Genomic DNA, 24,516 nt, shown 5'->3' with positions numbered 1-24,516 from the left:
GTTTAGACTTTTATTGTCACTCGAGATGAAACAAAGTATCCCCTCACTACTACTCCATCTTCATCATTCTGTCCCGCAGGTGGCCTGTTCAGGCCAACAGCTTGCAGCGCCTGCAGGGTCCAGCTCTGCTGCAGCCCAGCTTTTCCTCTCACAGCTTAGTTCTTATTATGACAATTCCTTCATTTCAACTTAAAAGATACCTCAGATCTTCCCTAAATTAACAACACTCTGTTCTAAGCTAAACAATCCTCTATTACCTAAGCTATCTACATTCTAAACTTCTTAAAAGTCGATCCCTATATTTCCTAATTTTTTTAAACTCACATCTTTTTGAGAAAGAAAAACAACAGAGCTTTTAATTGAACCTAACACATACCTAACCTAACCTAACCTAATCTTACTTAACGTAACCTAACTTAACTTAACCGAATCTACCCTAACACCTAAACGGAGCAAATAACACAACCATTACATTTCCTATGTACAGCACAGCTCCTCTTAAAACTCAGAGGATGGCTGAAACTCTGCCTAAAGATGACCCATCCCGTTTCCCTCCTCTCAGCTGGCGGGGCACAAGGACCTCCTCAGGCGCAGGCTTCTCCTCTCTTGTCTTCCTGCACTTGCTTGGCTGAGATGATCAGAGCAGCCAGGCTGGAGGCAGGATCGCCTGAGGTGACAAACGGATGCTGCCCAGAGGAAAAAGAAGAAAGAAAGGAAGCCTTATTCTCAGGATCACATCCTGACGGGCTCAAGCAGGATTCCTTGGCTACCAGGAAGACACAGAAAGAGCACCGAGGGCAGCAGGTCCCCTGTGCCTTCCTGTCCTGGCAGCTGTCTCAGCCACGTGGCCCACACTCCTCCTCATCCCTCCCTGCAGGTGTCCTCGGCAGACAGGGCTTTTTGCCCCTTTGCTCTTTCTTACCTGTAGGAGCTCCTGGGCAGACCAGCGCCTGTCCTCGTCTGCCTGCAGGCAGCAGCGGAGGAAGTCACGCAGGAGAGCCGAGTGGTGCCTGGGGTTCTGCAGTTTTGGGGGCCCGTTCCTTTGGATCAGTTCAAAAACCTACAGCACATGGAGATGCAAGAGGACACTCCACCTGCTCCTTTGCTAGCCACGTCAGCTCTCTCCACACAGAGCCCTCTTGCTAAGCTGCACCTTACCCTGAGACGGGCTTCCCGCTGGTAAGGAGCTTCCCCTTCCACCATTTCCAGCCCCATGATCCCCAGAGACCAGATGTCCACTTTGGGGCCATAGGCTTCTCCTCTCACCACCTCCGGCGCCATCCAGCTGGGAGTGCCGACGCTGGAGCTGCGCTTGCTGTGCCCAGGGCTGAGCTGAGCACAGAGGCCAAAGTCACCTGAGGACAAAAACAAAGCCTGTCAAAGCCAGCTGCCACTGGCAAAGCAGCCAAAAGGACTGCCCACCCCAGCCTGACCAGGCCATGCTGAAGCTAGGTGAAAAGGCAGCTGAGCTCTCCTTCCACGTGGCTGCAGCCAGGCAAATAAGGCATCGGCCACTTCAAAAGCACCCTGACGATTCACGCACTGGCCCAAGCGGCGCTTCTGGCCAAGTGGCAGCCACCAAAATGCCACCCCACAGCATATGCTGGAAATGCTGCAGCCCAGCAGGGATACCCACCCAACTTGACAGATCCATCCGTGCCCACAAGAACGTTGCCGCTTTTGATGTCTCTGTGGATGACTTGGCGGGAATGAAGGAAATGCAGTCCTTGCAGGCACTGGAAGAGAAAAGGAGGGAGGCAAAGTCAACGTGACGTGCAGGATCTGATTTCATCCCACCAGCAAGGAAAGGGCTCAGCGGGATTGACAGCTTTCTCAGGGAATTGTGGGCTAGGGCGCAGCATCACGGTGCTGTCACCAAGAAGAGCTTGCTGCTTCAACTCTCTTGCTAGTGTTTTCTAGATTTCAAAGCAAAGGCATCTCGGCCTCCAGAAGTTCCATCGGCCTTCGGCAGGAAGCGCGTCACCTTTGGCTGGGAGGCGGCACAGCAAAGATTTTTGGGGACGCCTAGTGGCAGCAGAGGAGGAAGCAGCACCTTCAAGCTGTTCCAGAATGTGTCGCCATCCGGGCTGCAATGCTATCCTTTGAAGGTGAGGACAGCTCTTTGCCCTTAGCTTGAAATTCTGCCACCTGCATCCTGCCTTCCAGTGGCAAGCAATGTAGGGCACAAAGACAGGCTCCAGGCAAACATTGCCAGGCAAATGTGTGAAGAGGAAGCAAGTGAAAGCAAGCCAGTGAGCAAGCACCAGCGCCAGAGCACAGAGAGCATGGAAGAGTGCGAGAACAGAGCCTAAGGCGTGCATTGAGATTGGCAGGCAGTTGACTTCCCATGCTCTTTCTTCTGCTGTGTGGCGTGACTGCAGCAGCAGCAGCGAAAGAAAGCTGAGAGCAAGAAATCTGGGCTCTCCTTAACCTCCAGGAGACAAGCAGCATCCTGGGCAGGCCTGGGGAAGCAGAAGCGGGATCCCTCACCTCCCGACAGACAGCGCCTATCTGTCCTTCCTCCAGGTACACTGCCCTGAGCACATCAAACAAGGTGCCGCCGTCCATGAACTCCATGGCCAACCAGAGCTCCGCATCTACCAGGTAGCTGAAAGAAGAAAACCACCGCATGCAGAGACAGCAATGGGCACAGCCTCAGTCACCCCAGGGCCTGAGCCAGGATTTTGCAACTGCTCTCCAAGCTACGTGTGCCACAAGAGATTATTGAACACCAGCTCCACCTCCTGCCACGCTCTGGAGACCAGCAGAGAAATCATCACCAGCTCCGTTCTCTGCCAGTGACCAAAGGGCATTGTCTCTTCTGGCTTGCACCAGCTAAAGCTACATTGACACCAGAATATGCCAACCTGTCTAAGTAGGTAACAATATTGGGATTCCTGTTGTCCCTCATGGCCAGGATTTCATTGGCAGCCAGCTCCTCGGACATCTCCTCCTTGAGTGACATGATCTTGATCGCCACCTGAAATGACATTGGCCACCGTTCCCTTGAGAAGACGCAGCCTGCTGGAGATCACAAGGAGCACGGAGCGAGTGCTGGTGCAATGAGGCAGCGGGCTGGGCCAAAGCGCTTTGTCAAGAGACAGCAGAGCTTAGCAGAAGCAGCAAAAGCCATGCCAAAAGCATTCTACACCCTGAGCCTAGACTGTACTTCAGAGGAACAGCCTCTGAAGCAGACGTGGATCGGCCACCCAAACCTCCAGGCAGAGCTCACAGCAGCGGGGAAAGCGCTCCAGAGGTGCAAAATGGCATGGGGCTGCTGGCACTTTACCTGTTGTCCGGTGCTGGTGTCAAGGGCTTTATAAACAGCTCCAAACCCCCTAGAAAGCAAACAGCAGCAGAAAGAGCCCCTTATCCCTTGGCAGTGAAAGCAAGCCCAGGCAGCAGACCTGCCCAGGCTGCCTGGACGCCTTCCTTAGGAAATGTCTGGCTGCGGCGTCTCTCCGGTCAACAGCACGTCAGCCCGTGAGCCCTCTGCCATGCGGGGCAGGCTGTCCAAGGGAACACCAAGGTGCAGCATGAAGACCAAGGGCCGCTGGAAATCTCCAAGGCACATGCCCAGCCAGGTCATTTCCAAACCTAAGGAGAACGCTCTCCTTGTGCCAGTGCATGCATGTGTGTGGCAAAAAAGTGAGAACAATTAGAGTCAGAACACCGTCTTTGAGAATCTGACATTTCTTGGATGGCAAGGTACTCTTTCAGGCCAGAAAGCTGCAGGGGCAGAAGGTTTCCCAGCTCCTGCTCCTCATTGCTTCAAGCAAGACACTGCCAGCATCAGCTTGTTGTTGATGAGGCGTTGGGATTGCTCTGACCCAGCAGTCCTGGCAGGTGACAGGAGGTAAAGCCAGAGTCTGACCGTGATTGGTGCTTGCCTAACTTCCTGCTTGATATTGCACTGGCCAAAGACCTGGCCCACACTTTTGTAAAATGAGCTGACGTCACGCTTACCCTCGTCCGAGTTCTTCAAATGCCGTGTATTTGCTCATTGGCTGGCCCAGACTCACAAGGCTCCCTGAAAGACAAAAGCAGTGCAGGGCGCTCACTCGCACACAGAGACGCCGCTCCCCAGACCATCCCAAAGGCAGCCCCACTGCCCGCAGCTGTGGGCCCTTTGCGCTCCCTTGGCTTCCAGCTGCTGAGACCAACAAGTGGGAGGGCCATCTTCTCCACCTTTCATCAGGTGGCCTTTCCAAGAAGGCCTTTATTTCTTTCAAGCACAGCATCCCATGCCATAAGCAAAAATGACAAGCCCTTAAGAAGGGGCCCCTAAGAGGTAGCCAAGGGCCTTTGCAGCCTCTGCACTCACACCCACCATCACTGGCAGGGCCAGCGTGGGACCCAAAGTGTCTGAGCCAGAGGGGGAGTAAAAAGGAGAGCCATAAAACAGCTGGGGCCAGAGAGCTCCCTGGGGCCTAGTCACTTGCTAGCTGCCAGCCTTGTGCTCAAGCAGAAACAAGCTCTGCTTTTCTCTTTGGCACAGAAGGCAGCCCAGGCAGAGCCAAGGCAGGCCCAGCCGCTCTCACAGGCAGCAGGGACTCCCTGAGCGCTGCCGCGCTGCCTCAGGGCACAACAACAGCTTCTGCACAGAGGCCTAAGTGCCTCTGAGACCCAGGGGCAACCTCTGGCGCAGCCTACACCCACACAACACACACACAACACGCTGCTCTGGCAGACAAGAAATGCACCGGACGTACTCAGCGTCTTCAGGCCCTGCTGCTCCCTCATCTCGGGTGGCTGGGCTGCGCTGCTGCAGGAAGTGCCGGCAGCGGGGGGCGAGCTGGCTGCTGCAGGCCATGCTGGTCCAGCGGCACCAGGTTCAATGGCAGAGCCGGTCTTGAGCTGGGACAAGAAAGGGTTGCCCATCAGAAGGGTGGCTGGCACAGATGCCCCGCGGAGCGCACGGCAAAAGCCAGGCCTTCGGAAGATGCTGTCAGCCATGTCCCCTTCTCAAAGGCAGCTTTGGGAAAAGTGCAAAGGCTACTTGGATCCAGCCCCTCTTGGCCACTTCCATGCTCCACGTTTTCAGCTTTTCTGCTAGACACTGGCAACAAGGTAGCGCTGGGGCTGCCAAGATCCAGAAAGAGATCAGAGCATGGCCCAGAGCCTTGTTGCTTTCCTCCTCCTGTCTTCTCCTGGGCAATGAAATCACCCGCAGCTGGCATGGAACGATCTACTCAGAAGCCCGGAGCGTGTCCCTTCTCTGATCTGTTTCCCGGATTTCCCCTCTCTATGGCAGCCTTTAGGGAGCAGCCCTTTGGAGCCGCCTTCCAGCCCCGCCCAGACCCAGCCGCCCTTTACAATGCAGGGCTGCTGAGGATTCTCCTCTCCAAACTCTGCTCTGAGCGGCTGGAAGTGAAGCACCGGCTGAAGCTAATTAGCCCATGGAGCGGGCAGGTCCCTTCCAGGGGCCAGTGTCTCCCAGATCCCCTGCAAGGCTGTCAACTGCCTCTTTGGGCCGCTCAGTCCGCTGACCGCAGACAGCCTGCGCTGACATTGGGGACAAGGGGCTGACTCCTAGGCTGGGAATCGTGGAATGCTGCCTCTTCTCTGGTCCCAAGAGACATTCTCGGGCCCTCTCAGCATGCCAGCTTAAATGTCAAACTTCAGAAGGCACTGGCCAGGGCTGCTGGGCTTGCCTGAAGCAGCACTACGTCATGGCATGCACAGAGCCGCCAGCATCTTCAGCCACGAGCAACAAGGGCTGCTCCAAAAGGGGAAGCCTGGCCCTGCACCAAAGGCAGTGCCAAGCTCAGCTGCCACTTACCGGCTCTGCAAGTTCAGGCTGTGGAGGGACAGAAGCTGGAGGCTTGATGTTCCTTTGCTCCTCTTCAGCCTCTTCCTGGATGACAGAGGCAGCCAGAGGAGCTGCTGACCCTGCTGTTGAGCCCTGCAGACAGACAGAAGTGAGAGAGAAGGGCAATAGCCAATTCCTTAGGAGCTGCTTTCTACTGAGCTGGGAAAGGACTCAGAAGTAGGGGAAACCATAGACTTTGATACACATGGGACTCTGAGTCATGAAAACCCGTGGAAGATGGCTGAATGAGATGCTTCTCCATCTTGCTGTGCATTTGAGCTTCCCTGCTGGCTACAAGCAGCAAGACGCTTTGGAGCCATCCCATTTGCCTTTCATCTCTTGAAAGGCTCTTGGTTGGAAAATCAGCAAACAAGTGCTGATTTGCTGCCTTTGCTACTGCTGATGCCACCGGGCAGTTGGCCTTTCTTTCAGCCTCCCACGCTGGCACTCCCCACTCAACTGCAACCGGCCAAGCTGGCAGAATTGCTGCATAATTCTCACACGCCAGCAACATCACAGCTTCCTCTGCCACTCACCAAAGGACAGGCTTGTCTCCATCCGCGTGTCAGGTGACCTGCAGCGAGCAAGGGAAAAGGAACCGGAGGCCCTTAGAAAAGTGCTTGTGCTGGCGACTCTCCCAGCACAAGGCAGTCCCAACACAGAGCATTTCCCTTTGCCAACATGCCTCCAGGAGCAAGAGCTCTTTCCCACAGCAAGCAAGAGAACAACAAGGACGCTAGAGTAGGCTCTGGCTACATTTGGGCCTCTTTTGCCAAGAGAGAAATAGAAAGACGGTGGTGGAAACGCCCGCTGCTCTTCAAAAGTTTGCGCTTCTGTTGTGCCCGACAGCTCAAGCAGCGTTTTCCCCTTCTCTTTCCTGCATCTTAGATATCTATTCTTTTAAAGTGCATGCCCTAATTCCCATCCGTTGGCTGAAGATGATAGCCCAGCTAAGCTTCCACCAAGGGCCCCTTCGCTGTGGCAGCTCCCTGCTGAAGCAGCCCGAGAACAGCTGCTGGGCTCAGCAGCAAACCCTCCCTGCATTGGAGTCTGTGCTGCATTGCCAAGGGAATCGCACTCTTGCACACCATCAAAGGGTCAAGTCCCGCAGCCAAGGCCTCTAAGGGGCAGAATTTGGAGCGAAAGGCGCTTTCCTTCACTCCTGCAGAGAACCAGTGAGCTGGTAGAAGTACTTCTGCGGATCTCTCCTCAGAGTCTGCAATTTGCAGCTTGTCTTGCTTGAAGCAGCAAGCTGAGCAAATGACAGACTCCGCTGCCACGCAGTCTCCCGGGGAGGGAAGGCAACCGCTGCAGGTTGCAGTGCAAATGCTCTGCAGCCGGCACTCAGTACAGATGCCCGCTTTGTAGCTGATGCCGCTGGCAGGACATTGACCAAAGCGGTGGCATCTTGATGGCCATTTTGTTGCCAAAGAAACTGGGTCACTAGTGCAGCATAAAGAGCAGAGTGAAGCAGAAGCCGGCTGATGCCAGGCCCAGGGGAAACCTTTACTTACGAGTCAGCTGGGTCAGGTAGTAGCCAGAATAGACGACAGAAAAGACGGTGCAAACCGCGGCACAGACTTGCCCGATCATTTTGGCAGCGCTGTGTGGGTTTGCACGCTGAATGCCACCCAAGGGAAAAGCAAGATTCCTCTCGGGGTGCAGGCCGTCTGCTGAGAACTCCTTGCGCACGAGGATCCTCCTGCAGGGAGCGAGCGGAAGAGCTGCTCTGGACCACCAGGCCTCGCGCGCACCGGGACAACGCTGTGCTGGCAGCACTGTGACGTGGCACCGCTCCCTTGAGCTCACAATAGCAGCTGCTCTGCGGCTCTCTTGCGCTCAGCAAGCCAACCCTCTGTCCAGCTGATGTGAAAGAAAAGCCTGGGATGTTCTGCTCACTCATAAAGCAGCAGGAAGTGTCCTCCCAGCCCATAAGGCAGTGCTCAAGGCTGCCTGGGGAAGGCACGGGAACTCAGAAAATGCGCCAAGCCAAGTGGCACCCTAGGGACCCAAGCAAACATGACTTTTGGTCTCAAAAGCTTTGCCTGAAAGCAAGTCTGCTTCTTCTAGGTGGCATCCTAGCTGGTTCTGAAAAGCCTAACTTCTTCAATGACATTAAGGGGGCAAAAGAAGCAAAGAGAATAAATTTCCAGGACTATTGTAGGCTGCAGTTGCTTCTTGAGCCCGCAGGTGCATGCTGACCTATGGAGGGGCTTGACAGCTGGCCTGCAGGCAAAGCCGAGTTAATAGAAGAAATAATGATGATTTCCAAGGGTATCCATAGCAAGGAAGAAGACAAGGCCGCCAGCATGGAAACCCATGAGAAAAGATACAGGAAAATTTTTGTAAGCTAGACTGGGTGCCTAAGTAGATGTGTATACGTGCCTTATTAGATTTCTGTAAAACTTTTTGCTAATTCTATTGACGTTAATTTCTTTGCACCAATGGATATAATAAGTGATTGTGATGTAGGTAATGATTTCAGATCACGCTTTGTTAAGAGTATATAAGCTGGAGAACACACAGAATAAAAGAAAACCTTTTTCTTCTTGGACCCTGATCACGTGTGTATGCCACGTCCGGCCTAATGGTGACAGTTGCCCCATCTCTGGGTCAAGAACAAAGTATTCTCTGGCAGGTAACTTTTCAACAAACTGAGAAAGAAATTACTACTTGGACATGCAGATTTCAGAAGGGAAGAAGGAAAAATGTTGACGAGAATAAGCCTAAGTTTTAAATGCCTGAATCCCTCAAAAATCATGTGTTTTGGGATATTGTACCGTATGTTACGCAGAGGTAAAACAAACCACAACTCATTAGTATCTGGACTTCATTGTCCACGATGCTTGGAAACGTTGCTTGAAGGCACTTTGTGCCAAAGATCCAGATCACTGTAGACGTAGATGAAAATCCTACCAACAAATAATCAGTGTCAAAACCAGCAATAGTGATGACTTTTGTCCTTGGCAGTAGCTTCCAGGTGCTGCTGGCAATCAGCAAGCCTAGACACAAAGATGTGTATTCAATGGAGGGAGAGAAGCATCATGCTTAGCTCTAACTGTGACCTTTGCTAGCAGATCTTTCTAGCAGTTAAGAAATTACATTTGTTCTGCTCTTAGCCAGAGCCAGGATGGGAATCAAAGTCTAGATTACAGAAGAAGATCACATGAGCCTCAGCTTTTGCAGAAGAGGAAAAGCACAAAGTACAGTAAATTTGTGTTGGGTTGACAGGGTTTTTTCACAGATCTATAGACAAGTGATGAAGCTTAAAAGACGAGAGCAAAGGAAAATCAACAGATCTGCTGAAAGTGAGTGAAGATGAAGGAGACCGCCAATGAACTGAAAAGCTGCACAGAAAGCTTCTCTACATTTTGCAGTTGCTTCAAGTCTTACATGGCAAAATCTAGGAGTACTTCCAACTTATGTTTATTAATTCTAGAATAAAGGCAATCAAAGGTGTGGAGGGCTGCTCACGTTAAGTAAAACGCAGGAAGCCATTAGAGGAAGAACAACTGTGTTTAGAAGGCTGAGGCAGCCTTCAAGGTAGGAGGAATGGGGAGGCGTGGAAATCAGGCCTGTGGGCAATATTCAAGGCGCATCCAGTCCCTGAGCAGTCCCTCATTGTGGGCATCCCAGCAGATGGAGTTGAAATGGAGCCACAGCTTGGTGGTAAAAGGGCCGGGGTGGTGAGCAGGGGCTCCTCCATCAAATTGGTCACTGACAGGTGTGGTATGGTGTGTGTGTCCAACACCTGGGAACTGCAGGCTGGCCCAGATGTGGGGAAAGGCCAAGGAGGCAGCAGAGTGGGAATGGGGCTCTGCAGGAGGCTCTGGTGGCTGCACACACCCGTGGGGGATGAGGCTGGCCCAGAGGGTGCCTGGAGGTCTGGGGTGAAAAGGGGGGAAAGGAGAAGCAGGGAGGGAGGGAGGGCCAGAAGCCGCTGTGAGAATGCCATTCCATGGCACAGGCGACATAGTGAGAGGAGGGTGGGAACAAAATGGTGATTCCTGCTGATCACCCTGACATCTTCAAGACAAGAGGCCCAGAAAGGACAGCACATCAGCCTCCAAGTGTTGTCCTGAATGTCAGCTCATTACCTGCTGTCCATTACTCAGAAGTCTCTCAGCTTGCCACGGGCATTCCACACTTCAGGGAAGCAAAGCTGCCCACCTCTGAAAGGGACTGTCCACTTAGCTACAGCATGGCAAGGAAGAGAGTCTTACAACACTCTGGATAGTTTAGACTTTTATTGTCACTCGAGATGAAACAAAGTATCCCCTCACTACTACTCCATCTTCATCATTCTGTCCCGCAGGTGGCCTGTTCAGGCCAACAGCTTGCAGCGCCTGCAGGGTCCAGCTCTGCTGCAGCCCAGCTTTTCCTCTCACAGCTTAGTTCTTATTATGACAATTCCTTCATTTCAACTTAAAAGATACCTCAGATCTTCCCTAAATTAACAACACTCTGTTCTAAGCTAAACAATCCTCTATTACCTAAGCTATCTACATTCTAAACTTCTTAAAAGTCGATCCCTATATTTCCTAATTTTTTTAAACTCACATCTTTTTGAGAAAGAAAAACAACAGAGCTTTTAATTGAACCTAACACATACCTAACCTAACCTAACCTAATCTTACTTAACGTAACCTAACTTAACTTAACCGAATCTACCCTAACACCTAAACGGAGCAAATAACACAACCATTACATTTCCTATGTACAGCACAGCTCCTCTTAAAACTCAGAGGATGGCTGAAACTCTGCCTAAAGATGACCCATCCCGTTTCCCTCCTCTCAGCTGGCGGGGCACAAGGACCTCCTCAGGCGCAGGCTTCTCCTCTCTTGTCTTCCTGCACTTGCTTGGCTGAGATGATCAGAGCAGCCAGGCTGGAGGCAGGATCGCCTGAGGTGACAAACGGATGCTGCCCAGAGGAAAAAGAAGAAAGAAAGGAAGCCTTATTCTCAGGATCACATCCTGACGGGCTCAAGCAGGATTCCTTGGCTACCAGGAAGACACAGAAAGAGCACCGAGGGCAGCAGGTCCCCTGTGCCTTCCTGTCCTGGCAGCTGTCTCAGCCACGTGGCCCACACTCCTCCTCATCCCTCCCTGCAGGTGTCCTCGGCAGACAGGGCTTTTTGCCCCTTTGCTCTTTCTTACCTGTAGGAGCTCCTGGGCAGACCAGCGCCTGTCCTCGTCTGCCTGCAGGCAGCAGCGGAGGAAGTCACGCAGGAGAGCCGAGTGGTGCCTGGGGTTCTGCAGTTTTGGGGGCCCGTTCCTTTGGATCAGTTCAAAAACCTACAGCACATGGAGATGCAAGAGGACACTCCACCTGCTCCTTTGCTAGCCACGTCAGCTCTCTCCACACAGAGCCCTCTTGCTAAGCTGCACCTTACCCTGAGACGGGCTTCCCGCTGGTAAGGAGCTTCCCCTTCCACCATTTCCAGCCCCATGATCCCCAGAGACCAGATGTCCACTTTGGGGCCATAGGCTTCTCCTCTCACCACCTCTGGCGCCATCCAGCTGGGAGTGCCGACGCTGGAGCTGCGCTTGCTGTGCCCAGGGCTGAGCTGAGCACAGAGGCCAAAGTCACCTGAGGACAAAAACAAAGCCTGTCAAAGCCAGCTGCCACTGGCAAAGCAGCCAAAAGGACTGCCCACCCCAGCCTGACCAGGCCATGCTGAAGCTAGGTGAAAAGGCAGCTGAGCTCTCCTTCCACGTGGCTGCAGCCAGGCAAATAAGGCATCGGCCACTTCAAAAGCACCCTGACGATTCACGCACTGGCCCAAGCGGCGCTTCTGGCCAAGTGGCAGCCACCAAAATGCCACCCCACAGCATATGCTGGAAATGCTGCAGCCCAGCAGGGATACCCACCCAACTTGACAGATCCATCCGTGCCCACAAGAACGTTGCCGCTTTTGATGTCTCTGTGGATGACTTGGCGGGAATGAAGGAAATGCAGTCCTTGCAGGCACTGGAAGAGAAAAGGAGGGAGGCAAAGTCAACGTGACGTGCAGGATCTGATTTCATCCCACCAGCAAGGAAAGGGCTCAGCGGGATTGACAGCTTTCTCAGGGAATTGTGGGCTAGGGCGCAGCATCACGGTGCTGTCACCAAGAAGAGCTTGCTGCTTCAACTCTCTTGCTAGTGTTTTCTAGATTTCAAAGCAAAGGCATCTCGGCCTCCAGAAGTTCCATCGGCCTTCGGCAGGAAGCGCGTCACCTTTGGCTGGGAGGCGGCACAGCAAAGATTTTTGGGGACGCCTAGTGGCAGCAGAGGAGGAAGCAGCACCTTCAAGCTGTTCCAGAATGTGTCGCCATCCGGGCTGCAATGCTATCCTTTGAAGGTGAGGACAGCTCTTTGCCCTTAGCTTGAAATTCTGCCACCTGCATCCTGCCTTCCAGTGGCAAGCAATGTAGGGCACAAAGACAGGCTCCAGGCAAACATTGCCAGGCAAATGTGTGAAGAGGAAGCAAGTGAAAGCAAGCCAGTGAGCAAGCACCAGCGCCAGAGCACAGAGAGCATGGAAGAGTGCGAGAACAGAGCCTAAGGCGTGCATTGAGATTGGCAGGCAGTTGACTTCCCATGCTCTTTCTTCTGCTGTGTGGCGTGACTGCAGCAGCAGCAGCGAAAGAAAGCTGAGAGCAAGAAATCTGGGCTCTCCTTAACCTCCAGGAGACAAGCAGCATCCTGGGCAGGCCTGGGGAAGCAGAAGCGGGATCCCTCACCTCCCGACAGACAGCGCCTATCTGTCCTTCCTCCAGGTACACTGCCCTGAGCACATCAAACAAGGTGCCGCCGTCCATGAACTCCATGGCCAACCAGAGCTCCGCATCTACCAGGTAGCTGAAAGAAGAAAACCACCGCATGCAGAGACAGCAATGGGCACAGCCTCAGTCACCCCAGGGCCTGAGCCAGGATTTTGCAACTGCTCTCCAAGCTACGTGTGCCACAAGAGATTATTGAACACCAGCTCCACCTCCTGCCACGCTCTGGAGACCAGCAGAGAAATCATCACCAGCTCCGTTCTCTGCCAGTGACCAAAGGGCATTGTCTCTTCTGGCTTGCACCAGCTAAAGCTACATTGACACCAGAATATGCCAACCTGTCTAAGTAGGTAACAATATTGGGATTCCTGTTGTCCCTCATGGCCAGGATTTCATTGGCAGCCAGCTCCTCGGACATCTCCTCCTTGAGTGACATGATCTTGATCGCCACCTGAAATGACATTGGCCACCGTTCCCTTGAGAAGACGCAGCCTGCTGGAGATCACAAGGAGCACGGAGCGAGTGCTGGTGCAATGAGGCAGCGGGCTGGGCCAAAGCGCTTTGTCAAGAGACAGCAGAGCTTAGCAGAAGCAGCAAAAGCCATGCCAAAAGCATTCTACACCCTGAGCCTAGACTGTACTTCAGAGGAACAGCCTCTGAAGCAGACGTGGATCGGCCACCCAAACCTCCAGGCAGAGCTCACAGCAGCGGGGAAAGCGCTCCAGAGGTGCAAAATGGCATGGGGCTGCTGGCACTTTACCTGTTGTCCGGTGCTGGTGTCAAGGGCTTTATAAACAGCTCCAAACCCCCTAGAAAGCAAACAGCAGCAGAAAGAGCCCCTTATCCCTTGGCAGTGAAAGCAAGCCCAGGCAGCAGACCTGCCCAGGCTGCCTGGACGCCTTCCTTAGGAAATGTCTGGCTGCGGCGTCTCTCCGGTCAACAGCACGTCAGCCCGTGAGCCCTCTGCCATGCGGGGCAGGCTGTCCAAGGGAACACCAAGGTGCAGCATGAAGACCAAGGGCCGCTGGAAATCTCCAAGGCACATGCCCAGCCAGGTCATTTCCAAACCTAAGGAGAACGCTCTCCTTGTGCCAGTGCATGCATGTGTGTGGCAAAAAAGTGAGAACAATTAGAGTCAGAACACCGTCTTTGAGAATCTGACATTTCTTGGATGGCAAGGTACTCTTTCAGGCCAGAAAGCTGCAGGGGCAGAAGGTTTCCCAGCTCCTGCTCCTCATTGCTTCAAGCAAGACACTGCCAGCATCAGCTTGTTGTTGATGAGGCGTTGGGATTGCTCTGACCCAGCAGTCCTGGCAGGTGACAGGAGGTAAAGCCAGAGTCTGACCGTGATTGGTGCTTGCCTAACTTCCTGCTTGATATTGCACTGGCCAAAGACCTGGCCCACACTTTTGTAAAATGAGCTGACGTCACGCTTACCCTCGTCCGAGTTCTTCAAATGCCGTGTATTTGCTCATTGGCTGGCCCAGACTCACAAGGCTCCCTGAAAGACAAAAGCAGTGCAGGGCGCTCACTCGCACACAGAGACGCCGCTCCCCAGACCATCCCAAAGGCAGCCCCACTGCCCGCAGCTGTGGGCCCTTTGCGCTCCCTTGGCTTCCAGCTGCTGAGACCAACAAGTGGGAGGGCCATCTTCTCCACCTTTCATCAGGTGGCCTTTCCAAGAAGGCCTTTATTTCTTTCAAGCACAGCATCCCATGCCATAAGCAAAAATGACAAGCCCTTAAGAAGGGGCCCCTAAGAGGTAGCCAAGGGCCTTTGCAGCCTCTGCACTCACACCCACCATCACTGGCAGGGCCAGCGTGGGACCCAAAGTGTCTGAGCCAGAGGGGGAGTAAAAAGGAGAGCCATAAAACAGCTGGGGCCAGAGAGCTCCCTGGGGCCTAGTCACTTGCTAGCTGCCAGCCTTGTGCTCAAGCAGAAACAAGCTCTGCTTTTCTCTTTGGCACAGAAGGCAGCCCAGGCAGAGCCAAGGCAGGCCCAGCCGCTCTCACAGGCAGCAGGGACTCCCTGAGCGCTGCCGCGCTGCCTCAGGGCACAACAACAGCTTCTGCACAGAGGCCTAAGTGCCTCTGAGACCCAGGGGCAACCTCTGGCGCAGCCTACACCCACACAACACACACACAACACGCTGCTCTGGCAGACAAGAAATGCACCGGACGTACTCAGCGTCTTCAGGCCCTGCTGCTCCCTCATCTCGGGTGGCTGGGCTGCGCTGCTGCAGGAAGTGCCGGCAGCGGGGGGCGAGCTGGCTGCTGCAGGCCATGCTGGTCCAGCGGCACCAGGTTCAATGGCAGAGCCGGTCTTGAGCTGGGACAAGAAAGGGTTGCCCATCAGAAGGGTGGCTGGCACAGATGCCCCGCGGAGCGCACGGCAAAAGCCAGGCCTTCGGAAGATGCTGTCAGCCATGTCCCCTTCTCAAAGGCAGCTTTGGGAAAAGTGCAAAGGCTACTTGGATCCAGCCCCTCTTGGCCACTTCCATGCTCCACGTTTTCAGCTTTTCTGCTAGACACTGGCAACAAGGTAGCGCTGGGGCTGCCAAGATCCAGAAAGAGATCAGAGCATGGCCCAGAGCCTTGTTGCTTTCCTCCTCCTGTCTTCTCCTGGGCAATGAAATCACCCGCAGCTGGCATGGAACGATCTACTCAGAAGCCCGGAGCGTGTCCCTTCTCTGATCTGTTTCCCGGATTTCCCCTCTCTATGGCAGCCTTTAGGGAGCAGCCCTTTGGAGCCGCCTTCCAGCCCCGCCCAGACCCAGCCGCCCTTTACAATGCAGGGCTGCTGAGGATTCTCCTCTCCAAACTCTGCTCTGAGCGGCTGGAAGTGAAGCACCGGCTGAAGCTAATTAGCCCATGGAGCGGGCAGGTCCCTTCCAGGGGCCAGTGTCTCCCAGATCCCCTGCAAGGCTGTCAACTGCCTCTTTGGGCCGCTCAGTCCGCTGACCGCAGACAGCCTGCGCTGACATTGGGGACAAGGGGCTGACTCCTAGGCTGGGAATCGTGGAATGCTGCCTCTTCTCTGGTCCCAAGAGACATTCTCGGGCCCTCTCAGCATGCCAGCTTAAATGTCAAACTTCAGAAGGCACTGGCCAGGGCTGCTGGGCTTGCCTGAAGCAGCACTACGTCATGGCATGCACAGAGCCGCCAGCATCTTCAGCCACGAGCAACAAGGGCTGCTCCAAAAGGGGAAGCCTGGCCCTGCACCAAAGGCAGTGCCAAGCTCAGCTGCCACTTACCGGCTCTGCAAGTTCAGGCTGTGGAGGGACAGAAGCTGGAGGCTTGATGTTCCTTTGCTCCTCTTCAGCCTCTTCCTGGATGACAGAGGCAGCCAGAGGAGCTGCTGACCCTGCTGTTGAGCCCTGCAGACAGACAGAAGTGAGAGAGAAGGGCAATAGCCAATTCCTTAGGAGCTGCTTTCTACTGAGCTGGGAAAGGACTCAGAAGTAGGGGAAACCATAGACTTTGATACACATGGGACTCTGAGTCATGAAAACCCGTGGAAGATGGCTGAATGAGATGCTTCTCCATCTTGCTGTGCATTTGAGCTTCCCTGCTGGCTACAAGCAGCAAGACGCTTTGGAGCCATCCCATTTGCCTTTCATCTCTTGAAAGGCTCTTGGTTGGAAAATCAGCAAACAAGTGCTGATTTGCTGCCTTTGCTACTGCTGATGCCACCGGGCAGTTGGCCTTTCTTTCAGCCTCCCACGCTGGCACTCCCCACTCAACTGCAACCGGCCAAGCTGGCAGAATTGCTGCATAATTCTCACACGCCAGCAACATCACAGCTTCCTCTGCCACTCACCAAAGGACAGGCTTGTCTCCATCCGCGTGTCAGGTGACCTGCAGCGAGCAAGGGAAAAGGAACCGGAGGCCCTTAGAAAAGTGCTTGTGCTGGCGACTCTCCCAGCACAAGGCAGTCCCAACACAGAGCATTTCCCTTTGCCAACATGCCTCCAGGAGCAAGAGCTCTTTCCCACAGCAAGCAAGAGAACAACAAGGACGCTAGAGTAGGCTCTGGCTACATTTGGGCCTCTTTTGCCAAGAGAGAAATAGAAAGACGGTGGTGGAAACGCCCGCTGCTCTTCAAAAGTTTGCGCTTCTGTTGTGCCCGACAGCTCAAGCAGCGTTTTCCCCTTCTCTTTCCTGCATCTTAGATATCTATTCTTTTAAAGTGCATGCCCTAATTCCCATCCGTTGGCTGAAGATGATAGCCCAGCTAAGCTTCCACCAAGGGCCCCTTCGCTGTGGCAGCTCCCTGCTGAAGCAGCCCGAGAACAGCTGCTGGGCTCAGCAGCAAACCCTCCCTGCATTGGAGTCTGTGCTGCATTGCCAAGGGAATCGCACTCTTGCACACCATCAAAGGGTCAAGTCCCGCAGCCAAGGCCTCTAAGGGGCAGAATTTGGAGCGAAAGGCGCTTTCCTTCACTCCTGCAGAGAACCAGTGAGCTGGTAGAAGTACTTCTGCGGATCTCTCCTCAGAGTCTGCAATTTGCAGCTTGTCTTGCTTGAAGCAGCAAGCTGAGCAAATGACAGACTCCGCTGCCACGCAGTCTCCCGGGGAGGGAAGGCAACCGCTGCAGGTTGCAGTGCAAATGCTCTGCAGCCGGCACTCAGTACAGATGCCCGCTTTGTAGCTGATGCCGCTGGCAGGACATTGACCAAAGCGGTGGCATCTTGATGGCCATTTTGTTGCCAAAGAAACTGGGTCACTAGTGCAGCATAAAGAGCAGAGTGAAGCAGAAGCCGGCTGATGCCAGGCCCAGGGGAAACCTTTACTTACGAGTCAGCTGGGTCAGGTAGTAGCCAGAATAGACGACAGAAAAGACGGTGCAAACCGCGGCACAGACTTGCCCGATCATTTTGGCAGCGCTGTGTGGGTTTGCACGCTGAATGCCACCCAAGGGAAAAGCAAGATTCCTCTCGGGGTGCAGGCCGTCTGCTGAGAACTCCTTGCGCACGAGGATCCTCCTGCAGGGAGCGAGCGGAAGAGCTGCTCTGGACCACCAGGCCTCGCGCGCACCGGGACAACGCTGTGCTGGCAGCACTGTGACGTGGCACCGCTCCCTTGAGCTCACAATAGCAGCTGCTCTGCGGCTCTCTTGCGCTCAGCAAGCCAACCCTCTGTCCAGCTGATGTGAAAGAAAAGCCTGGGATGTTCTCCTCACTCATAAAGCAGCAGAAAGTGTCCTCCCAGCCCATAAGGCAGTGCTCAAGGCTGCCTGGGGAAGGCACGGGAACTCAGAAAATGCGCCAAGCCAAGTGGCACCCTAGGGACCCAAGCAAACATGACTTTTGGTCTCAAAAGCTTTGCCTGAAAGCAAGTCTGCTTCTTCTAGGTGGCATCCTAGCTGGTTCTGAAAAGCCTAACTTCTTCAATGACATTAAGGGGGCAAAAGAAGCAAAGAGAATAAATTTCCAGGACTATTGTAGGCTGCAGTTGCTTTTTGAGCATGCAGGTGCATGCTGACCTTTGCTCTGACTCAGTTTGGAGGCTGATCTCATTTTGTGGCAGGGAGATGCAAAGCTCCTCTACTCCTGCTTGCTGTTTCTCTGGCAACTTAATGTCTGAAAACCTCCGGAAGAGCCGTGTGCTGATTCTTGGGCTGCCACCCTTGTGTTGTGTCAGAGGTCTGGCAGCAGCCTGTGGTCCGCTGCTCTGCCATGGCCTGTAGATGTTGAGTGCAAAGGAGACCCCTTTGGAACAGTCCAAAACTGTAGTGGGGTATTGGGTTGCAGAAGACAGAGAGTACTTTGGACCCTATTAGCATAAGAGAATTTATAGATAAAATGCCTTGGCAAAAGGAAACAGAACTTTGAAAATTAGATCTAGATAGCAAGAAGATTTAATTACCAAGTTTACCAGGAAAAGAAAATCCTATTAAACAACACAAGCAAGAGATATTGTTACATGCTGTCCTGGGTTGACTATGATGCTTTTATCTCCAATAGTCTCATTCTGTTTATGTTGAATAATAAGTTTTGCACCTTTAAGCGTGTTCCAGAGAGTGAAGGGGTGGGAGAGAAGGCTCGCAGTTTGTTTTCAGACACTGTAATCCAGTCCTCCACATTCCTCCTCCCGAACTGTGTTGTCTGTGGATGCACAGACATCGGGACAGAGCTCTTTTTGGCTTTTTAGTTAGTGTTAGCTAGCTGAGGCAAAGAAGTTCCCTGGACTTTTGTTTTTTTTTTTTTTTTTCTTTTTCTTTGGACCTCTTGAAACCTGCTCTGGACTGAACACCCAGAAGAGCACGGGCAGCTGCACCTGTGGCACACCGGGCCAGGCCTGGCCTGCAATATTTCCAGCACCAGAGGGAATCACCAGAGACAGAGCGAGCTGAACTGCAACCCAGGGAGGGACTTCTCAGTTTGTCATCTCTTTTGGAGTGGCAAAGGATTTTATTGTTTGGTATTGTTTCGGTTTTATTGTTTAATAAACAGTTTTTTTCCACCTTTCTCCAAGGAGGTATTTTTTTTCCCTCCCGGACCAGTGTGGGGGAAGGGCCGATTTGGATCTGTTTTCCCACCGGAGCTCCTGTGGGGAATTCTCCGCCAAATTTGCTCTAAACCTGGACACATGCATAAATTTGTGTATGTGATTTCAACCTAATCATTGTAGTATACATTACTAGTCTCCCTAAAATAGTATATAAGTGCTTGTATCCCACAAGAAAATCGGATTCTGATCACCAAGTCAATCTCCCCGTCTCTCTCCATTGCCGACAATTGGTGCCCTGTGTGAGGAAATGTATTGGCCCGATTGGCTGGCAGGCAGAGAGGCCCTGGAACTGATCGTGACGGTGAGAGAACCGTGTTTGGGCCTGCAATCCCTGTCTGCTGTGCTTTGACAGGTGAGCCAGGGGAACTAAAGGAATGGGAAAGGAAATGTCAAAAGAGAGAGACGTCTATGAAACCATGCTTGCCCTTCTGGACAGGCATGGCTCCCCCATCCCAAAGCAGGACCTCAAGTCACTTTTTTGATGGGTGTCACGCATGATCTCCGACAGTACCCCTTCCTCTGCATTTACTCTCCGCTTCTGGGACAAGGTCGGCATAAAGCTCTATGACCTCTCTATGCTGCCTGGCCACGAGCCAGAGTTCCGAATGCTTCCTGCTTGGAGGGCGATCATGGACTCAATTAAAAAAGAGGGAGGGAGCAGGTAAGCCTGTGAGGCTACAGCCTGTGAGGCTCCCCTGAGACAGCCCCGGTCAGATTGAAATCTGCCCAGGTCCCACTTTCCATCCCCCATCCGCACACCCTCCCCAGTGAGGGCCAGGGATAGAGCCCAGTCACCACCCCCAGTCCCACTGCCACACTGCCAGCGATCCCAGAGCTGCCGCACACTTATCGCTTATGCAGCAAACACTGACTCTAGCAGTGAAGGGGAGCTGGACTCTTTTAGCCCTGGCCCCCCAAAAAATGCGAACTTACTCCCTTTGGATACCCATAACAATTGGTTATGGTAAAAAGGAAAGTCCTTAAGGACAGAGACATTGACACTGCTGCAGAAATCTTTGTGGCCCTTGTGCAATTCAGCCCGAGGGGGGAAAATCCACAATGGGTGCCCCTAGATTGCTCAGAAATTAAGGAACTGTGCTTGAACTGTGTGAGAGTCCCTCCTTAAGGGACTCTCCAGCATGGGTGGAAGGAGCGAAAGCCTGGAAAACCAACACTTGGTGCAAATAACAGGGCCTGATCGCCACAGTTAAACTTTTTGTGATGTCTGTCTCCGTGGTTTTGTGGGGGAAGGATTTTTTTAACACAGTGGAGAATTTTTATGCATTTAAATTTTGTACAGGAGTCATTTGGGACACTCGACACCCCCACAATGGTCCCCAGCTGAAGTGCCCCAGGCACTTTCAAGTATTGGAAGAAGCAGCCCAGCTATCAAAAGCCACAGTTCATACAGATCTGAAGCCCTGAAAGACACTTAGCACAAGTCAATTTTCCAGTTACTTGCCCTTTTCTTTAACAATGTGTTTGTTATGAATTTTTTGGTACAGCTATTTAGTACTATATTGAAATAGTGAAATTGAGGGGTGGCCCTTTATATTAAGCAAACTTTTGATGCCATCGAAATTGAAACTAAGGAAGATGGAGTTGAATGTCTATAGGTAAGAATAAAGGGGAAGGCCAACAAGGCTGACACCATACTGGGAGTCTGTTATCGTCCACCCGACCAGGAAGAAGAGGTAGATCACTTATTCTATAAGCAGCTAGGTAATGTTTCAAGATCATCAGCCCTTGTTCATGTGGGTGACTTCAACCTACCAGACATCTGCTGGGAACTTAATAAAGAGGCAGTCCAGGAAATTCTTAGAATGTATGGAGGACAACTTTTTGTTGCAGCTGGTGGGTGAACCCACCAGGGGAGGGACTATGTTAGATCTGCTGTTTGCAAACAGAGATGGGCTGGTGGGAGATGTGGTGGTTGGAGGTCGCTTGGGGCAGAGTGATCACGAAATAATAGAGTTCTCAATATTTGGTGAAGTCCGGAAGAGCACCAGTAAAACTCTTGCATTGGACTTCCGGAGGGCAGACTTTGGCCTGTTTAGGAGACTTATTCAGAGCGTCCCTTGGGAAGCAGTCCTAAAAAACAAAGGAGTTCAGGAAGCGCGGGCATACCTCAAAACAGAGATCTTGAGGGCACAGGAACAGACCATCCCTGTGTGCTGAAAGATCAGTCAACGGGGTAAACGTCCAGCCTGGCTGGGCAAGGAGATTTTGGAGGAACCTAAGAATAAAAAGAGGATGTATCAGCATTGGAAGAAGGGTCAGGTCTCTAAGGAAGTATTCAAGAAGGCTGCTAGAGCATGCAGAAAAAAAATTAGGGAGGCCAAAGCTCAGTTTGAACTTAGAATGGCAACTTCTGTAAAGGATAATAAAAAATGTTTTTACAAATACATTAATGGTAGAAGGAAAGGTAAGACCAGCCTTTGTTCTTTATTGGACAAAGGAGGGAACTTAGTACCTGAAGATGAGGAAAAGGCAGAAGTGCTTAATGCCTATTTTGCCTCAGTTTTTAGTGGGAAGATGACTTGCCCTCAAGACACCTGCCCACCTGGGCTGGTTGATGGTGTCAGGGAGCAGAATGGTCCCCCCATTATCCCAGAGGAGGCAGTCATAGAACTACTGAAATGCTTGGATATTCATAAATCTATGGGACCAGATGGGATCCACCCCAGGGTAATGAGAGAGCTGGCAAACGAGCTTGCAAAGCCACTCTCCATCATTTACCAACAGTCATGGCTCACTGGTGAGGTTCTGGATGACTGGAAGCTGGCCAATGTGATACCCATTCACAAAAAAGGTGCAAAGGAAGATCCTGGTAATTATAGACCAGTCAGCCTGACCTCAGTACCTGGCAAAATAATGGAACAGTTTATATTAAGCGCCATCATGCAAAATTTACAAGGTGGCCAGGGTATCAGACCCAGCCAGCATGGATTTAGGAGGGGTAGGTCATGTTTGACCAACCTGGTCACATTTTATGACCAGGTAACCTGCCTAGTGGATGCAGTGAAGGCTGTAGGTGTTGTTTACTTGGATTTCAGCAAGGCCTTTGACACTGTCTCACATAGCATACTCCTAGACAAACTGGCAGGCCGTGGCTTGGACAGGAGCACTTTTTGCTGGGTTCAGAACTGGCTGCATGGCCGGGCCCAGAGAGTGGTGGTGAATGGTGCTGCATCCAGCTGGCGACCAGTCACCAGTGGTGTCCCTCAGGAATCTGTGCTGGGGCCAGTTCTGTTTAGTATTTTTATTGATGACATGGATGAGGGTTTAGAATCCTTTATTAGCAAATTTGCAGATGACACTAAGCTGGGAACGTGTGTTGATCTGTTAGAGGGACAGAGGGCTTTGCAGACGGACTTGGAACGGTGGGATGGATGGGCAGAATCTAATGGGATGAAGTTCAATAAGTCCAAGTGCCGAGTCCTGCACTTTGGCCACAATAACCCCCTGCAACGATACAAGCTAGGAACGGTGTTCAGGTGGAAAGGGACCTGGGAGTGCTGGTTGACAGTCGGCTGAACATGAGCCAGCAGTGTGCCCAGGTGGCCAAGAAGGCCAATGGCATCCTGGCCAGTATCAGGAACGGTGTGGCCAGCAGGACCAGGGAGGTCATTCTTCCCCTGTACTCAGCACTGGTGAGGCCTCACCTGGAGTATTGCATCCAGTTGTGGGCCCCTCACTTTAGGAGGGATGTAAAGATGCTTGAGCGAGTCCAAAGGAGAGCAACGAGGCTGGTGAGGGGCTTGGAACACAAGCCATATGAAGAATGACTGAGGGAGCTGGGGTTGTTCAGCCTGGAGAAAAGGAGATTCAGGGGTGACCTTATCACTCTCTTCAACTTCCTGAAGGGTGGCTGTGGTGAGCTGGGGGTCGGTCTCTTTCTCCAGGCAACAACAGACAGAACAAGAGGACACAGTCTCAAACTGCGCCAAGGGAGATACAGGCTAGAATTAAGGAGGAAGTATTTTACAGAAAGAGTGGTCAAATACTGGAATCATCTACCCAGGGAGGTGGTAGAGTCACCATCCCTCAGAGTTTAAAAAAAGACTGGATGTGGCACTTGGTGCCATGACCTAGTTGAGGTGTTAGAACATGGGTTGGACTCGATGATCTTAAAGGTCTCTTCCAACCTAGAATTTCTGTGATTCTGTGATTCTGTGAAATAAACACAGGCAGGAGATCTTCCTCCTTCTTAATGCATTTATTACAACTGATCAGCTCAAGTGGGGAGAACCATTGGGTCCATTCTCATGCCACCATTACTCCCAGGAGTGACTCAGAGAAGGAGGAAGAGTGCAGCTTCATCCACTGGTCTGCAGACAGAGATGGGAGTTCCATCCTCACAAGAACATGAAGAAATCTGCTGCTTTTTTGGTCAACATTTGAGGTCCTGTGTGTATCTGACATCTTTGACGTTAGTGTGAGGGGTAAAAAGGCCTTGGCAGATACTAGATTCTGTTCCTCACATCTAGTCATCACTTTGATTCATCAATTTTGTGTTGGCTCGTTGTTTTAGGGGTTTTTGGCTTGGTTTCGTGAGGGGTCCATCCCACTGCATGCTGTAAATTATGTCATTTGCATGCTGACTCGGTGTCCCTTCCCCTCCACCGTCTGGGTGCCATCCTCCAGGAAGCAGCAGGGCGACACGCGGCTAAGGGAGCAGGGTAGCAGCTGCTACCGCGGGACGCGGCGACCCGGGCTGGTACCCCCGGCATGAACGGGACCCACGCCGGAAGGTGGGGCCCTGTTAACAGGAGACTACAACATGAAATTATTAACAATAAATAGTTAAAGCTCCAACTTGGCAGCAATTGGCTTAACTTGTGAACTCTGCAACCTTTAAAAAAATGGGCAGCTTTTTCTACTCATAACAATATAACTAAATCTCTTTTAGTTTAGCCTTCGATGTTTATATGCCTTTACTCTTACTAAGCCAAATTTAAATCAATCCTACAAGCAATCTCTAAAAGCTGCTGCAGGGGGTGCAGCCCTGCCTGCCTGGCACCAGCCAGTGTTGAGATTTACCTTCTAACTTGGGATTTCTGATTTTTAATAGTATTGTTACTAGAAAAATTCAAAGCTGTTGGTATAGAGGCAGTGTCTTTTTACCTATTAACAACATAGCAAAACTGCATGGTTCACTGAGAGTAATTAGATAAGTCATAAAGTCAAGATTCTTTAGCTCACATTCAAGACAAATCTTGAACTTCATCTGTAGTGATTTTTTGAGATTTAATTCCACTGTCAACTTTTTAAGTGCTTGCTTTTTACTCCATAGTTCTAACAATGTAATTTTAATGTAAAGATTTCAGTACAATTGTTTACTTGCATGTTGTTTACTTTGATGTTTAACTGTTATATGACAAATTTTCAGTAACATTTTTGTAATAATAGAGTTTGAATCAGTT

General features: G+C 52.0%; 2 protein-coding genes across 2 annotated transcripts; both read right to left on the bottom strand.

The window, feature by feature from the left end:
- Window positions 1-584: 584 nt before the first annotated feature.
- LOC128942782 (serine/threonine-protein kinase PAK 3-like) lies at window positions 585-7,405 on the bottom strand. The gene is made up of 12 exons (XM_054285457.1): window positions 7,327-7,405; window positions 6,349-6,386; window positions 5,783-5,905; window positions 4,713-4,857; window positions 3,967-4,030; window positions 3,290-3,338; window positions 2,868-2,980; window positions 2,491-2,608; window positions 1,637-1,736; window positions 1,159-1,355; window positions 923-1,060; window positions 585-686 (listed from the first exon to the last, which is right to left on the bottom strand). Exons 1-12 carry the CDS (start codon window positions 7,403-7,405, stop codon window positions 585-587), a joined length of 1,266 nt encoding a protein of 421 aa, XP_054141432.1.
- Window positions 7,406-10,632: 3,227 nt separating this feature from the next.
- Window positions 10,633-17,453, bottom strand: LOC128942759 (serine/threonine-protein kinase PAK 3-like). Its single transcript, XM_054285444.1, has 12 exons — window positions 17,375-17,453; window positions 16,397-16,434; window positions 15,831-15,953; window positions 14,761-14,905; window positions 14,015-14,078; window positions 13,338-13,386; window positions 12,916-13,028; window positions 12,539-12,656; window positions 11,685-11,784; window positions 11,207-11,403; window positions 10,971-11,108; window positions 10,633-10,734 (listed from the first exon to the last, which is right to left on the bottom strand). Exons 1-12 carry the CDS (start codon window positions 17,451-17,453, stop codon window positions 10,633-10,635), a joined length of 1,266 nt encoding a protein of 421 aa, XP_054141419.1.
- Window positions 17,454-24,516: the final 7,063 nt, after the last annotated feature.

The sequence above is a fragment of the Melozone crissalis genome, unplaced genomic scaffold, assembly GCF_028551555.1.
Source record: "Melozone crissalis strain CALT ecotype California unplaced genomic scaffold, PUWL_Pcris_2 ptg000005l_1, whole genome shotgun sequence".
NCBI classification, from domain to species: Eukaryota; Metazoa; Chordata; class Aves; order Passeriformes; family Passerellidae; genus Melozone; species Melozone crissalis.
The sequence above is the reverse complement of the archived record's forward strand: the minus strand, read 5'-3'. Positions and strand labels throughout refer to the sequence as shown.

Bases quoted from the DNA above. Each gene is read 5' to 3' on its own strand.
- LOC128942759 (XM_054285444.1), bottom strand. From the start codon at position 17,453: ATGATCGGGCAAGTCTGTGCCGCGGTTTGCACCGTCTTTTCTGTCGTC. The intron at 13,387-14,014 runs GTAAGCGTGACG...TTTGCTTTCTAG, and splicing joins TTTGAAGAACTCGGACGAGG to GGGGTTTGGAGCTGTTTATA. The intron at 11,404-11,684 runs GTGGGTATCCCT...TTTTGTCCTCAG, and splicing joins GGATGGATCTGTCAAGTTGG to GTGACTTTGGCCTCTGTGCT.
- LOC128942782 (XM_054285457.1), bottom strand. From the start codon at position 7,405: ATGATCGGGCAAGTCTGTGCCGCGGTTTGCACCGTCTTTTCTGTCGTC. The intron at 4,858-5,782 runs GTAAGTGGCAGC...TTCTTGTCCCAG, and splicing joins AGCCTGAACTTGCAGAGCCG to CTCAAGACCGGCTCTGCCAT. The intron at 3,339-3,966 runs GTAAGCGTGACG...TTTGCTTTCTAG, and splicing joins TTTGAAGAACTCGGACGAGG to GGGGTTTGGAGCTGTTTATA.